Source organism: Siphateles boraxobius, unplaced genomic scaffold (assembly GCF_051911475.1).
Source record: "Siphateles boraxobius isolate OS27281-9 unplaced genomic scaffold, OSU_SipBor_1 66, whole genome shotgun sequence".
Lineage (NCBI taxonomy): Eukaryota > Metazoa > Chordata > Actinopteri > Cypriniformes > Leuciscidae > Siphateles > Siphateles boraxobius.
The window spans coordinates 10,751,359-10,768,792 of NW_027509193.1; the positions used below are offsets into that span (position 1 = coordinate 10,751,359).

At 45.3% G+C, this 17,434-nt stretch overlaps 1 protein-coding gene across 2 annotated transcripts in view; it reads right to left on the bottom strand.

The window, feature by feature from the left end:
* crhr1 (corticotropin releasing hormone receptor 1) overlaps positions 1 to 17,434 on the bottom strand; it is a 297,757-nt gene that overhangs the window by 57,150 nt on the left and 223,173 nt on the right. For both annotated transcript variants that reach the window (XM_077212216.1, XM_077212215.1), the window contains 2 exons: positions 14,250 to 14,370; positions 2,646 to 2,799 (listed from right to left, as the gene is read on the bottom strand). In XM_077212216.1, coding sequence (XP_077068331.1) covers positions 2,646 to 2,799; positions 14,250 to 14,370 — 275 coding nt within the window. The remainder of the gene's footprint in view (positions 1 to 2,645; positions 2,800 to 14,249; positions 14,371 to 17,434) is intronic.

The window sequence follows — 17,434 nt, forward strand, 5'->3', positions numbered from 1 at the left end:
GCGCATGACAGGACTAGATTTGCTCGACACCGAAGTGTGGCGAATGCCACTGTACCTGGGCGGACTCCGGCGGAACTGAATCGTGTAGCCGAGCCTGATGGTAGGGAGGAGCCAGCTGGACGGGTTGGAGAGCACCTTCCAGGCCTCGACGAACCGGACCAGGGGGACCAGAGGCACCACAGGCATACCCGGGGTGGGGCAGCGAGGTGGAGGACAGGGACCCGGCTCGGAAGGCCCGTGGGCGGCCCGAAGCAGGGTCTGAGTGAGCCGTGCTGCACTTACCTGACTCCACGGGGCAACAGAGGATGGGTGAGAAGGCGGATGACCGGGTCCTCGAACGCATCGTGTTGCCGGCTGGCGAACAAGAGGGGGCTGGGGGGAGCAAGGCTGTTCCACAGGGTCGCAAACCTCCAGCCTCGCCCTCTTGGGACCCAGGGACGGAGAAATTCGCTCTTTCGATAATTTGGGTACCACTGGACTCCGGAGAGCCAATGGTGGAACGGTGACCATCTGAAGAGCTAGTCCCCCCATCCCTGGGTGGCCTGTCTCAGGAATGCTTCTGACACTCGCCCCCTGGCTGGGCAGTGACTGAGACAGACCGGGCGGCCTGCCTGCTGCTGGTTCTACGCTAGGGCCTGGGTGAAGAATGTTGCGGAGACCCCGTGGAACCGGAGGCAGCGGCAGGGGGACGCCCTCGGCGACGAACGGGCGGAGGGACTATCACCGGCGGCAGGGTGGAGGCAACAGCGGGCCGCCGGGATAGGGTGTGTCGGGGAGCCTCCGTCCGAACTTGGGTGGCAGAGAACTGTTGGGCGCAGCTCTCGGCCACGTCGCCGAACAACCCAACCTGGGAAATTGGGGAGTCCAGGAACCGAACCTTGTCCGCATCCGCCATCTCAACCAGGCTGAGCCAACGATGGCGTTCCTGGACCACCAAGGTGGACATCGCTAGACCGACCGCACATGCCGCGACACTCGTACCCCGGAGGGCGAGTCCAATCCTGACGCGAACTCACAGGCCCGCAAGGGGAAACAAGGATCCCCCATCCAGGATGCACCGGCCGTTGGACATAAGTGAGTCGCAACAGACCGCTCCACTGGAGGGATAGCCTCATAAACCTTCACCGCTCCTCCGACAAGGGTAGTGAGGGAGGAAGAACTACTTAAGTCGTTTTCAACAGTAAAAGATGCCGTCCACGACCAAGTAAGCTCTTCATGCACTTCGGGAAAGAAGGGCACTGGGGCGGCGGGCTGAGAACCAGCACGGCCCGCCCCGAGATACCAATCATCCAACCGAGACTGAACAGCACACGGTGGAAGGTTCCACTCGAGCCCGACAGCCTCGACGGCCCGTTTCAGCATAGCTGACAATTCTGGATCCGGCTCGGGCAACATTGAACTCCCAGAGGGAGACAACGCAGCCGAGTCGTCATCTCCAGAAGTCAGCTCACCCTCCGATGCTGCAATCGACGTCCTGTCCTCCAGGGGAGCCCCGAGTGAAACCGCTGGCCGACCCATTACAGATGGACCAGCGGACAACACCGGAGGCTCCAATGGCAGCAGTGGAAGGGAGGGGTGAGGAGCCCACAGGGAATGGTTACCGGGTGGGACATCCAACACTACCCTCCGGTCACCCATCCCACACAGCACCCGTGCAAGGTGGGGCGTGGTAATGGGGACTCGCTCTCCGCGAACGAAGGCGAGTCTCGCCCTCAACACTGCGACAGTCATGTTCCCACAGTGAAAACATGAGCTGTCCACAAAAGCTGTCTCAGCGTGCTGTAAGCCCAAACACGTGATACAACAATTGTGACCATCAGAGAGAGACAGGGAACGACCGCACCCAGAAACGCACGGGCGGAATGACATCTTGAAAAATACATAAACGCACCCGTGTTGCTTTTTTAGGAAGTGAAAAACTCTCATTAGTGCCGGAGCACACAGGGGAATGACCGCGGCAACACTAACACAGGAATGGTGCACCCTGTGTCAGTGAAGCACTCACTTTCTCGCCCTCAACCGACCGTCAGACAAACAAACACAAACAGAAACTTGGTTGCTGTGAGAACAGCAGTTGAGAGCTTGAAGCTCGCGATCACCGCTACACTCGCGCTGCAAACACCGACACCAGGAGAGACTTCCCAAAGAAGCGCCGACACACTCGCTCGTTGTACAACAACACTCTTCAGATCCAGACATGAAGCTCGGCCCCGAAACGAAAGGCAAATGGTGCGTGCATCTACTTCCGTATTTATACCCGCGCTGCGGGGCGGAGTGTGAGATGCAGATCTCGCACGCCAATGTGTATTGGCTCGTTCAATAATACTCGAAGACAATAGGCTCCCTGGCGTGATCCCATTTCAGTCGACCGTCGACTACGTCTGACGTTATCGACTGAAAGGGAAATGGCTCAGATTTTATAAAAAATATCTTAATTTGTGTTCCGAAGTCTTACAGGTTTGGAACAACACAAGGGTGAGTAAATGATGACAGAATTTTTCAATCTTTAATCAAAACTTTCCTCTTTCACTGATGTCTTAAATCCAACCCTACATATGCCTTGTGACACAGCAATACTTTAGATTATGGGTAATATGGGTTGTGTATTGTGTGCCACATTAGCTTTAAAGTAAACAAATACTTACACCAGCCTATACAGATGAACATCCATTTCCTCAGTTTGTCTGTGGAGTATGTCAGTACTATGGCTGTGTGCAGATAGCAGCCCTCTCCAAACATCCAGAAGAAGTTGGTCACATGAAAATAATTATACGCTGCTGTGACCAGCCTGCACCAGATCTGAGAGCGATGAGAGAAAGAGACATCAAGTTAGATGTTTAGAAACTGTCCTAAATTGTACCCTAGGAGATCACCATGCCACTTCTTGTAGGCATTCTCTGTTTTAAAATGCTTTTATTTTAATAGCTTGAGGAAATGAAAGCTTGTGCGTGATTACGTGTGTGTGGAATGTCTACACTTTACGATTGAAGCTGAGTTCAAACACCAATCAGGGGATAAAACCTTTCTACTCCAAAAGAAGGGACATTACAGGTGGGGGTCGGGGTTTGAAACAAGGCCCAGAGATGGAAAAGATTTCGATGAAAGTATGATAAAAGCCAGTGGGTTATCGCTTCTCATGACCGGACTATAAGAAGTACAATACCTCTAAGATGGCCCTATCTGAATATCAAAATATTTATGGCCTTGACAGATCAAACTTAGTAGAAAACACTGCAGAGTGTTAACTACAGCACAAATCATAAGGTTTCATAAAAAAATCTTTAAGGTGTTAGATTTTTTTTTTAGCAAATATTATAGGTGTATGAATTAAATAGTTACTATGAATAGGTAGTTTATCAGTAAATATTGAAGTAATAATAACTACAGTGTTGTTATTTTATATATAGAGAGGTAAACCCTGCACCCCAAGTATGTATATTTTATATTGGTAAAAATTCTTAGACATATACTTTGCCCCAAGATTCTCATCATTGATGATTATTTTGAGTGTTTAGGATTTTTTCTTTTACAAAGTAATAGGCTGGATGGAAATGGCTGGATGGAAACTGTTCCAAAAAGTATTGTATGGACCTCCGCTGGGAAGGAAGAAAGGTGTCTTAGCCACACCCACATATCAACCATCTGTCCTTGATGATCCAATAATCACCACTAGTTTAAGAATACTTGTTTGAGCAATTGATATGTGTCCCAAAGAACTGTGTTGCCGTGACTCAAAGATCTACTTTTAACTGGTTTTAATGATTGAACCCAGTTCATTAAAGGCTGTATACTTTACCACATGAGTTATCCTAAATTTACGAAAAAATATAGGAACAACTGAAACCACACGTACGCAAAAAGCACTTAATCTGTATGGCCTTATAATCGTGTTATAAAAGTTATATAACATCCTAACACGATTATATTAAAGTTATATTAAATTATATTAAAGTATGTTGCATTAATTGTGTATATCCAAGATTATGTAATCCATATATACAATTATATAATAGAATTATGAAATTATACAATTTAATTTCATCTTAAAGGAGTCATAATGTGCAATTTTCACTTTTCCATGAGAATCAATGTATGTTATGATTGACTAACGATTATACATTGGCCGGGATGCCGATATTCAAAAGTGAAGCGTTTGTTTACCCCAGGGTTCTTAAACTAGCCAACGTGCACGCGCACTCGAATACGAGATTTCAATTTCTCCCCCGACTTGACGTCAAGACGGGGCCGGATATACCATATATGGACACCGCAGAGGAGGGCCGCTCTGCCCCTCTCCCCATCATATTCAGTCAAGAAAGATGCAGAAATGTAGTGCACACGTGAGTTGCTCTGTGGTTGACTGTCATAATCCACATTCTAATGTTTTTTCTTTACCCAAAACTGACCAAACTACAAGGGACAAGTGGATGAAATTTATTTTTAATGACGCTGTTCCAACAACCATCTCAACTTGCTCAACGTTAGGTGTCTGCGCTAAACATTTCACAAAAGAATCTTTTACAAATTTGGGACAATATCAGGCGAAGTTGGCATCGAAGCTACGTTTGGAAAAAGGTGCCATTCCAACAATCAGGGACTTGCCTGATTTTGAAACGGTAAGACTGTGTTTTTATTACTATATTTTGTGTAACAAACAGCAGCTAACTACTAATGCGGTTAATGTATGTGATGTAAACACGGGGAATGGACTCTACGAATGCTAGCCACATCTTTCCACTTTGTTTTACACTACAGTAACGTTAGTTACGGTACAGGAGTCCATGCTCAGTGCCTAAAACCGTTTGCTAAATGTAATTCTGAAAACAATATACCACAAAACATTATTAGAAAATTATTAAATATCTAAAAAACCACAACGTCAAAAAAGGCAAAAACAACACATTATAGCAAACGTTAATCTCTATAACCACTGTAAGCTGAAAATAAAGTAGACTACATCTCCGTTAATGTAATCTACATTAAATTAAAGCTAAACTTATGTGGGAGAAAATAGCAAAACACGTTTTAGCTCGTTACTGATGTTAATGTATGTCTCAGTCAAAAAAATTGTCTTTACCATTCAGAGACATGTTGATGTAGACGTCCTTCAATTGACTGTTGTTCCTCTTCCGTTTCCAGCTCTGGTTCAGAGTCTGGCTCAAACATATACGGTTGAATCCCGTAGGTCGCGGCCAGGTCGGGTTCATTAACAACTTGCGCCATGATCTCTTTTTGGAATGATATGCTGAAGTTACCTGCGGTGTCAAGCCCCCTCCTTCCTGCCACCAATCAACGCGCCCCTCATTTGCATTATTAAAATGACCGTCCACGACAGCCAAAACCTCGCATCAGATCTTGCGAGACAATAATGCATTCAGAAATAAGGGTCAAACGAGCTCTGTGTTTATTTTTTTCCAATTTTTCTTTTTTAGAAGGGCATGAAATGACTATAATAGAGCGTGGGTATCAAAGTTAATACTACATTATGACTCCTTTAAATACATTCCATCATAGAGTTTAAGAGTAAGAAAAGCTGCGCTATAGCCTTCAGCTGCAAGGTTTCTCTGAATAATGCAGATATACCAGTATGTACAGCTAATGAGAGGTCTGTAATCATGGCATAAAAGGTGTTTATTGTGAGAACTGCTGAGAATGGCACACTAGGCATTGCTCGAGGATCGGGCGAGAGTGCGTCTGCAAACAGCGTCAAGTTTGACGTGTGTGAAGAAAGGCTGTCAAGTCAAGTCACCTTCATTTATATAGCACTATATTTAACAATATACAGTAGATAATTTCAAAGCAGCTTTACCGTGAAAATAGGAAATTAAAGTAACAGAGATTATTTTGGCTTTACAGCAGCTCTAGAAATAAGTTATTGTCTAGCTAAAGTTCGTTTTGATTGATTCACTTCCGTCGCAACGATCATTGGTTATTAACTTAGGGGCCGCTAACACGACACCGTTCTTACACAAAACGTCTCGGTTACGTATGTAACCCTAGTTCCCTGATAGGGAACGAGACGCTGCGTCAAACGCTGCGGGAACGCCCCTGCGTTGTGCGTCATGAAGCACGTATGGAATCAGCCCAATGGAGAGATGAAACGTCATAGGCGGGTGACGTCATCGACCAGGAAACTATAAAGCACCCCAAAAACACAAGCGCATTAGCTTCTGATAGGCTTGAAGGAAGCGCTAACGGGAGTGCCGGGAGTATGGCGGAGCGACGCAGCGTCTCGTTCCCTATCAGGGAACTAGGGTTACATACGTAACCGAGACGTTCCCTTTCAAGGGAACTTCGAGCTGCGTCAAACGCTGCGGGAACGCGAATACCCACGTCGCCATAGGACCAAATGACCGTCATGTGAGACTAGCGCACAGAGGACGAGAGCACCTGTGCCCCAGGGGTAGAGCTTAAGTCTAGGTCATAGAACTTAATAAAAGTATGCGGTGAAGACCATCCAGCCGCATCACAAACATCACTCAGGGAAACCCCCGACAAAAGAGCTTTAGAAGCAGCCATACTCCTGGTAGAGTGAGCTCGGACAACCAAAGGTGAAGGCTGGCCAGCCGACTCATAAGCAAGTGAGATAGCCTCAACCACCCACTTGCTCATTCTCTGTTTAGACGCCGGACACCCTTTCCTGGGTGGCCCGAAACATACAAAAAGTTGTTCTGATTTCCTCCACAGGGCAGCTCTGTGGACATAAGCGTCTAATGCCCTAACAGGGCAGAGTGAATTAAGTTTCTCCTGGTCCGATGACATAAATGGAGGAGGACAGAAAGCCTGCAGAACCGTAGGTCTAACAATATTAGTAGGAACCTTAGGAACGTAACCTGGTCTAGGATGCAGAAAAGCTTTAACCATGCCAGGTGCAAATTCCAGGCACGAGGGTGAAACCGACAGAGCCTGCAAATCTCCGATTCTTTTTAGTGAAGAGATAGCAAGCAAAAAGATAGTCTTAAAAGTGAGAAACTTCTCGGGAACTTCTTCGATAGGTTCAAAAGGAGCTAGGGAAAGACCTTCTAATACAATGGCCAGATCCCAAGTCGGCACCCTCGTACGAACTGCTGGCCTCAGCCTCAAAGTGCCACGGAGGAAACGAGTTATAAGCGGGTGTCTCCCAAGAGAAACTCCACTGAAAGGGACGTGGTAAGCAGCTAGTGCCGCCACATACACCTTTAGTGTGGAGGGGGATAACCCTGTGGAGAAGCGCTCCTGCAGGAATTCCAGCACTGCACCCACTGGGCAGTTAACTGGGTCCTGCAGGTGTTCTCCACACCAAGAAGTGAAAAGTTTCCACTTCAAGGCATAAAGCTTCCTCGTGGATGGAGCTCTGGAGTTAAGAATGGTCTCAACAACCTCGGTTGAGAGACCGGAGTCTATGAGCTGGGCCCCCTCAGAGGCCAAGCCCACAGTTTCCACAATTCTGGGCGGGGGTGAAGTATCGTGCCCCCCGCCTGGGAGAGTAGATCCCTCCTGACCGGGAGCTCCAAAGGAGAACCGTCCAGGAGAGAAATCAGGTCCGCAAACCATACTCGGGCCGGCCAGAACGGGGCTACTAGTAGTAGACTGACCCCGTCCCGGCGGACCCTCTCCAGAACTCCTGGTAACAGAGCAATCGGGGGAAAGGCGTACAGACGTGACCTCGGCCACGGCTGCACCATAGCATCCAACCCCAGGGGGGCTGGAAGAGTGATGGAGAACCACCGATGACAATGAGTGGTCTCCTTGGAAGCGAATAGGTCCACCTCGGCGCGACCGAAACTCAACCAAAGGAGCTCCACCACCTCGGGGTGGAGTCTCCATTCCCCTGGCCTCGGCCCCTGCCTCGACAGGGAGTCTGCTACCACATTCAAATACCCAGGGAGATACATTGCTCTCAGAGATAGTAGCTTCCCTTGGGACCACAGGAGGATCTGACGGGCCAACTTGTAAAGCCGGCGAGACCGCAGGCCCCCCTGATGATTTATATAAGAGACCACCGACGTGTTGTCTGATTGAACTAACACATGATGGCCTCTCAGGTCTGTTAGGAAGTGTTTCAGAGCCTGAAACACAGCCAACATCTCTAGACAATTTATGTGCCACGAAAGATGATGATCCTGCCACAGACCTTGGGCTGGGCGACCACTCATGACCGCCCCCCACCCTGTGAGGGAAGCATCCGTCGTTAGCGTTATGCGACGACAAAGAGCCCCCAGCACAGGACCTTTGGATAGGAACCAAGTTTCTCTCCACATGACCAGAGCACGAAGGCAGCGCCGCGTGACTTTGAACGTGCGGAGCGGATTTCCCCTCGGGGAGAATCCCTTGGTCCTGAGCCACCACTGTAGCGGTCTCATGTACAACAGGCCGCAAGGTATAACGTTGGACGCTGCTGCCATCAGACCCAACAGTCTCTGAAACTGCTTGACAGTGAGTAGCTGGCCTAGCTTCACTTGTTTCACAGCTGAGAGAATCGAAGCGATGCGGGTCGGAGAGAGTCGCGCCCGCATCGATACCGAATCCCAAACGACACCCAGAAAAGTGGTCTTCTGGGAAGGAGATAATACACTTTTCTTTGCGTTCAGCCTCAACCCCAACTTTCTGATATGAGCGAGGACGACATCTCGATGCCGAACCGCCATCTGCTCGGTCTGAGCTAAAATCAACCAATCGTCGATGTAATTGAGAATACGAATGCCCTGAAGCCTCAGAGGCACTAGTGCTGCACCCATGCATTTCGTGAAAGTGCGGGGAGATAAAGCTAGGCCAAACGGAAGAACCCTGTACTGGTACGCCTCGCCCCCGAAGGCGAACCTCAGGAACTTCCTGTGTTGTGGAAGGATGGACACATGGAAGTATGCGTCCTTCAGATCTATCGTGACAAACCAGTCCTCGGACCTGATTTGAGACACGATCTGCTTGATAGTGAGCATCTTGAATTTTAGCTTCCCTACCGAGCGATTCAATATGCGCAGGTCTAAAATTGGACGCAACCCCCCATCCTTCTTTGGAACGATGAAATATCGGCTGTAATAACCTGACTCCAAACTGGGAGGAGGAACCCGTTCTATAGCCTCTTTTTGAAGGAGCGTTTTCACCTCTTGTTCCAATACCAGAGCCTGCTCGGGGCCCACCACTGTGTGCAGAACCCCTCTGAATTTTGGTGGACGACACCTGAACTGGATAGCATAACCCTTTTCTACTGTCTGCAGGACCCAATGAGATATTTTTGGAAGGCTTTTCCACTCTGCCAGAAATTCTACTAAGGGTACCAGCCTCTCGAGACTGGCCTCTGGTGTAACTTGAGCAGCAGACGCAGCGCCCTGTAACGGCGCACCGGCAGGGAACAACTGGTCTGACCGCTCTGAGACCCTCCTCAGAGGGAGCGAGCGTCCCTCGGGAAAGCGCTCGCTGGGATCGTCTGTGCCCCGGCATAAAGGCGGGGTTGGCAGAACGAGCCCCTGAGGGCACCGAGGAGGAATGGGCACCGTAAAAAGAGGTGAACACCTTTCCGCCTCGGTGGGGACCACCCTCAGCATCCTGAACGGCTTGGCGTCAGGACTTCTTCTTAGCCGAAGCCTTCTTAGCCAATATAACTGTCCTCAGATCAGTTCTACTGGGAGAAGGCTTCGGCTGAGAGTGTCGCGGCTGAGCCCACTGTCCAGCAGGGGGAGCACGAGACGCGACACTCTGCCTCTGCTGCGCTCTATGTGATGAGCTCGAAGACGGCCGGGGCTGCTCCCGCCCAGCAGCCCCAGGGACATGAACTTTAAGGGGAAGAAACTTTTTAAAAGCTGCAGTTTGTTTCTTTTCTTCTTGAAATTTATCGATAACTGAATTCACAGCATCACCAAACAACCCCATGGGAGAAAGAGGAGCATCTAAAAGAAAAGCTTTTTCTCTCTCTTTAATATTAGTCTGATTTAACCACAAATGTCTTTCTGCGGCCACCAGAGCTGCCATAGAACGACCCATTAATTTGGCCGATTCTCTGGTGGCACGCAGGGATAAATCAGCAGCCTGACGCAGTTCGCGAACTACGTCAGTACTGACCTCCTCACTCTCACTCATGTCCCTTAGCAGATCAGCCTGGTATGCATGCAAGATCGACATAGTATGCAGACATGACGCAGCCTGACCTGCTGCCAAATATGCTTTACCCACCAAAGCCGAAGTGTTTCTTAAAGGCTTGGTGGGTAATGCCGGTGCCTTAAAAGATGATGCTGCTTCGGGGGAGAGATGGCTCGCAAGCGTCTCTTCCACACGAGGCAAAGTACCATAACCATGAGCCTTGGCTCCCATAATATTAGCGTATGTTGAAGTCTGGGGACTAAACACTCTATATGACACCGGTTTTCTCCATGATTTCGACACCTCGGTGTGGAGATCATGGAAAAACGGCAGGCACCGGCGTGGAGGCTGCACACGTGACGGCAAAAATCTCTCATCCAACTTTGATTTAGAAACAGACTCCTGTCTAGTCACTGGCCATTCAATATTAAGTTTTTCAACAGCTCTTGTTAACACCTCCATACGCTCATCACACTCAGGAGTGTGGGGTGGCGAATCCTCCACATCTCCCTCAACACTAACAACATCAAGTTCCTCAGAACTGGATAGCTGCAGCATTGGTGCCTCAGCCCGAGCGGAAGAGACCGCAGCGCGTGCTTCCGAACCCGGGACTGAGGCACTGGATCTCACAGGTGAAGGGAGAGATAAGGCAGAGCCCGTCTCAAACCCCGCTGTGAGATCCATCTGCGATCCCCACGATAAGCGCCGCCGCTCTGCCTCGGCAAAAGCGGGACCCGAACCGCGGGGAGCGCGCACCGAACCGCTCTCCTCAAAGAGCGATCGGCGGGAGCGGAGCGTCCTTAACGGCAAACGCTCGCAATGCTCACAGTCTGCTCCCTCGAGAGCAAACTGGGCATGCTGAACTCCCAAACAAACAACACAAAGATCATGTGTATCCCCGCTCGTTAAATAACGCGAGCAGGGAGGAACACACTTTCTAAACTGCTGTTCGTCCGCCATAATCTCACAATATATATATATATAGGGATAAATTGTTTGTGTGGTGCAGGGTATGTAAGACAGACAATATCACACAGGGACAGATTCACATGTAGCGCGACTGAAAGCACAGAAGCTAATGCGCTTGTGTTTTTGGGGTGCTTTATAGTTTCCTGGTCGATGACGTCACCCGCCTATGACGTTTCATCTCTCCATTGGGCTGATTCCATACGTGCTTCATGACGCACAACGCAGGGGCGTTCCCGCAGCGTTTGACGCAGCTCGAAGTTCCCTTGAAAGGGAACCCTTAGTGCGATCCAGCCGCTCATTTGCACAAAACAGTGCCTGGTGGCTCGAGAACGCAAACCATGAAATAGGTTCCAAGGTACAAGCCTTGAACAATTTATAATACAGAATTTGTATTACACATGAAGTCGGAATTATCCTGACAACGTTTTATCAGAGGTAAAGGGAAAAGAAGGAGGCCTTCGCAGTGGAGAGACTAGTTGAGACTTCAGGACTGTGTTGTCGTCGTGTCCAGGCGCAGGTCCTTCATCAGATCCAGAAAAGGTCTGGATCCTCTTTGGATCCTAAACCTCAGGATAAACAGAGAGACTAATATTAGCGTAGATGCCATCCTTCTTATGATGTAACAAGTACATCAGGATTTATGGGAAGTGTTCCCGGTTCCGGCTGACCTAATCTATGCAGCCTAACATTGAATTATAGAAGTCTATAATGTGTTATGTGTATGCTAGGTCGAATAGATGTGTTTTTAATCTAGATTTAAACTGACAGAGTGTGTCTGATTCAATGTTAGGAAGACTGATATGCTAATATGCTAATATGGTAATTTTTCCTGGTTCTGGTAAGAACTTTAGCTGCTGCGTTTTGGACCAGCTGTAGTTTGTCTATTAAGTGTGCAGGGCAACCACCCATAATAGCATTACAATAATCTAGCCTTGATGTCATGAACGCATGAACTAACAGTTCCGCATTTGTCATTGAGTAGACTGTGCTGTAAGGAAAGCGTGTGCGGAAAGCTCTTATATGAGGATGGTTTGGGTGTGTTTTATGCAAATGACTAACCTTGTGCACGTTCACTAACAATAGAAATATGCTAAGAACAAATTCATGTGCGTACGAACATGTTGTGAATTAGGCGGAGATTATTCGTGAGAAGTTCTCCTGTGCGTACAAATGCAAAATAACCCACACTATTTTTAGGGAACGGGACCCAATGTTCTTCTGCAATATAGAGTACATACTTTTTGTATACACATATAAACAAAGCTGATTAATAAACCACCTGACAGAGAAAAAAAATATAAAACATGTGAATGACAGATGTTTAATGTTTAACGGACAGTACAGTATGACATACTGCGGCTGGATGAAAAAGCAGTGACACTCCTGACATTTGCAAGAGTCATATTGGCTTCTGTGGGTCTCAGGACCCTGTTTAATCCTGTTTAATCCTACCATCCGCTCTTTTGTTTTGGCCATATTTCATAACTGAGCTCTGTCATGTTGTTGTCTCACGAGAAGATAAAAAATCTGTCACTCTCAACTCAAGATTGAAGATCACAGCTGTGAGTGTTGACTGAAGTGGGAATTCAAGTGTCACTGAGAGATTATAAACTTTCAGACCTGCGGCTTCTCGTTAAAAGGGGTGACTTTTCTCACAATCTGTAGGAGAAAGCAAAATCTCAGTCTAACACTTATATCAGCCTTATGGGCTTAAGAAACTATTGTAGACCAATTTATTCCTGGCATTAATCAGCAAACTAATAGTCCATAGACCATTACATGTATTCTGTGGTAACGATTTTATTTCAACATGTGAAATAGTGGGGAAAAAATGAAAAGCTCTCTTAGTCATAAAGCCTTCCAGCTCTCAGAAGTACTTCTTTAGAATCTTAGAACCCTCTTTCATAATAGGCCCCCTGTTGTGACAGGAATTTAGGACCTTGTAGAGATTACAAGCTTCTGTAGGATCTTTATTGCTAATTTTGCAGTTATTTACAGAATAATGTCTTTCATTAACTGGCATTGTGTAAATTCTCCAGAAAGTGACACTTTTCACAATAAATGTGTCATTTTGCGCTATAAAACCCAATGAAAAGCAGTTGGCTCTGACTTGTGAGCCTTTGAATGCATCTTATACATACAGCAAAAAAGACAATGCAAAGCTCAAACTCATTAAGCAAAGCGGATCGAATGAGTCAAGATGTTCTTTGTATAAACCACAAGGCAACTGGGATCACTTGCTTGAACCGTAATTGAAACAATTCAACACAACTGCATCAATGACATTGTGTATTTACACAATTTTATTCACAGTTAAACAGACAACTCTCCATTTTGTCCAAGAAGGCTAATTTTATTTAATCTAGACATGTCAATAGTAAGCATTTGTCTTCAAATAATTTCTTATCACTTTTAAACATCTCAAATGAGCTTTACTTGAATGTAAACTAGGAGAATTAGGCCACTGCTGTCTATATACAGACCTGGAGGAATGTGTAATAACCACTTCCGCCTGAAAACGCCTTGCAAGTTTTTCTCTAGGGGAGTTCAGAAGTAGATTTAATGTGCTGCTGTGCAAAATCTTAGCATGAAGAGGCAATTAAGTCGCCTCTTGCATAAAATACAGATAAATAGATACAAATTAGGCTTTGGCAAAAGCAAAAGATAAGCATCAAGGACAAACATGGTGGAACTCTGATACCATCCGAAAAGCCATGTGCATCATAGAGTATGAGGTTGAATTTGAATAGAAGATAGAAGAGCCCTTTGGGACTGATATAGACGTGGTGGTAGATGAATTAATTGCTTTACTCAGATGAGTTGATTAAGGAAGCACAGAAATGTGGAGGGTAATTAATTCTCAGGGAAGCATAGTGGACGATGAGCTGTTTGCATTCCTCCCCAAACACCCACAGATTCACATCTAGTGCCAGTTAGATTTCCACGCCTGTAATGAGTGCAGAAACGGAGACCCAGGTGTCAGGGACATTTTTTGAATGCAATTATTAAACTTGTGTTTCTCTGCATGTGAGCCAACAGAATGAGGAAATAACAGCAGGTTGAAGAGAGGGAAATAGTGAGAACGAACAATGGATTGAAAAAAAGAGCGGGTGTGCACATATTGTGAGAAAGAATAATAGATTATGTGTGCACTGGTTGTGTATTTTGAAAGGAAAGGTAATAGGAGAAGGAGAGATTTTTTGTCTTCGTATGTGTTTACTCACCACATTGCTCTCATGCACCTCTGGATTCATAGTGAGCTGCACCACAAACCAGGTGGCATTTCGCAGGATAAATGCCGTAATCAGGTTCCAGTGGATGATATTTCTCAGACACCGGATACTCCTGAGAATGGAGGGGAAGGAAAGATGGAGGAGGCGAAAGATGGAAAGAAAGAGTTAAGATGTTAGATGAAAACATCTTCTTCTTATCTTCTTATCTAGGCTTTTAGTTGTATTTTTCACAGGGATTGAATACACTCGCAGCTTGACTTCATTTTGTTGTATTGGTAGATCCATTGTGTTGTTGAGTTTTCTCAGCATGCAGTCCCATCAGAGCACATTATGTTTATCTTTAAATGGCACACCGACTGTGTGAAGCGGTTGCATCTTCAAGTACGCAGAGTTCATATTCAGAACTCGTATGATATATACAAAGGGAGTCAATTGATTAAAAACCAGCTGACTTAATGACTGAATTTATTATATGTAGCACAAAATATGTATTTTGAAAAATGTTGCTAACAAAACAGTTTTGGTACCCACTGACTTTGGACAAAAAACAAAAAAAAAACCCTGATACATCTCTCAAAATATGTTCATTTATGTTCCACAGAGGATAGAAAATCATACCCCTTTCGTAAATAATGACCAAAGTTGAATTTTTTGTCAACACTTCACAGTGAAATGTGTTGTTTTCCCATCGTCATTCTTTTCGTTTGATTCATATCCATTAGAATTTTGTTGTCAGGGTGATAAAAGCAATGGAAAATGGTTTGGTACTGAAAACGATATTAAACATGGTGCCTAACGGTCCTTCTTTGTGTGTTTTATACTGCAGAAAATGTCACCAGTGCCTCAGGAGAAACATTTGGATCTGGCTGCTGCTTTGAAAAGCTACACTCCAACATTTCAGCATTTTACAACAGGTTTCCTGGTTCTGAAAGGCTTCAGCAGATAGAAGAAACTGCTCTTATAAGCAACACGCTAAACTGGCAGTCAGGATAGAGTTTTAAAGAATTAAAGAATGTAAAGCAGGTCAAGAAGTTGAAGGCTTACTCAATGCACTTTGAGTGAACTTGGCTTTCAGACTGACAACCCAGATTTGTGTCATCAAGCATTAAAAGGGTTTGCCCTAATGGAAATCACAGCATAAACACAGTCAGAAAGGCTAAAGAATATTTTATGCAGACATTTCTTTGTTATCATGTTGTATATTCTCATGTTTGCTGGTATAGAACAGCATCAAGATGCTCTGTAAACTTCTATTTTTACCAACACATTTGCTTAAAAATTTTATCAGATGTTTTGCCTTGGAATGGAACAACTGAGAGAGAATTTGTTATTAAATTACCTTTATTTAGCTTCAGGACTGTTTATGTGATATGTGACATCTATTGGGATGTCATACTGCTATTTTTCATGAGGGGATATCAGTGCCAGTTTTGGCTCAACATTGTGCCTTGGCAAGATACAACATGATAAAACAAACAGGGAAAAAAAAGTTTTAATAGTTAGAAGTCAGATGTGTTAGTCAAGTTTTCGTTTAGAATGCAAGAAGACTAGGGTTCAAAACCCGACCAAACTTTTTCTGAAATAGATTAATCAAAATCGCATCTGATCTTGACATTCAGTGATCCTCAGCGTGTGTTTTAATTTACAATTTTTTTCAGCTTCTTTCCCTTGTTATAGTTACTGCATACATAACAGAAGTGCGATTCAGAGGTCAACTTGCTTGTGATATCAGCTTCAGGCTGGAGCCGGTATTTACAACTGACCAAAGACCAACAGTGACCTCCAAATCAAAGCTGTCATCATTATTAGATAAGCAGCAAAACTTCCCAGATCAGAAGAATTAAAGAATAACTTACAGGAGGACGAGAATTTATGAGTAAACTCTTAGGACAGTTTCTCACTGCCACAAACGAACACCAAGTGGAATGAAAATCAATAGAAAACATCACGAACAGTATTAATCATCTACGAATCATGTAACAGCCAAAAAATGAGAAGAAAGCACCATTAAATAACCTCTATTTTTAAAAATGTAACTCTCACTGCAAAGGACAGATGGGTCACTATGATCGCATGTGACATTTTACCAGTTCATATGGAAAATGGGCTGATGTTCTCCATGCATGTTGAAAGTTGAGTTATGCAAAATGAAATGTACCCTGAAACTTGAGGGTTTATTCTTTATCCTTTCTCTGGAAATGTTAACCTGTTAAGGGTTATTAAGTGATGATAAATAGACATGTGGCATTGATTTTACATCACTTATTTAAAACAGTTCATAATATGTCATTTATTGGCTGCTGAAATGTTTATGCTAATAAGAGCTGGTTAATATCCATTTTTCACTCTCTCTATGAACTTCTGACCTCTTTTCCAATTAATTCTGACAGCTCGAAGGAAACAAAAGTAAAACAGGGAGATTTTGTTGAATTGCTCAACCAATCAAAAATGTGTCATTTTCATGTTGTCTCCATCCAATAACATCTTGTGTCAATTGAGGGACTTTCAATTATTATGTGATACACTGTGATAAAGTCTATAAAAGTAATACAAAATCTAACATTCTGGAATGCTTATTTTTGTAAATATTAAACTAATGCATTTCACATTCACTACAGATCTACTGTATAAACACATTTGCACTTGCACAGACAAACACAATAAGCAGTTGCCTCAGTTGTGCTTTTGTGTGGCATCTCAGCAGGAAGATGCTAGTCATAGGGCAATTAATTTATTGCAAGGGATGCAAGGAAAAAAATGATGACATTGCTCAGCACCTAAGCCTTTATCTCTCTGCCTGTTTATCTCATTAGCAGATCAAACTTAAAAAGAAAACGTCTCAGGTTGCGTATGTAACCCAGGTTCCCTGATAGGGAATGAGATGCTGCGTTTGAGACGCGGTGGGGATGCTCTGCGTGAATACGTAGTGAAGCACGTGTAAAATCAGTCCAATGGAAGCCCGCAACGACATAGGTGACATCATAGACCAGGAAACTATAAAGCACCCCTGAATTCAGACCGCGACAGCTTCTGAAAAACCTGAAGCAAGTCGATCAGGGCATGCAGGAAGTATGGCAGATAAACGCAGCGTCTCATTCCCTATCAGGGAACCAGGGTTACATACGTAACCTGAGACGTTCCCTTTCAAGGGAACTCGAGCTGCGTTTGAGACGCGG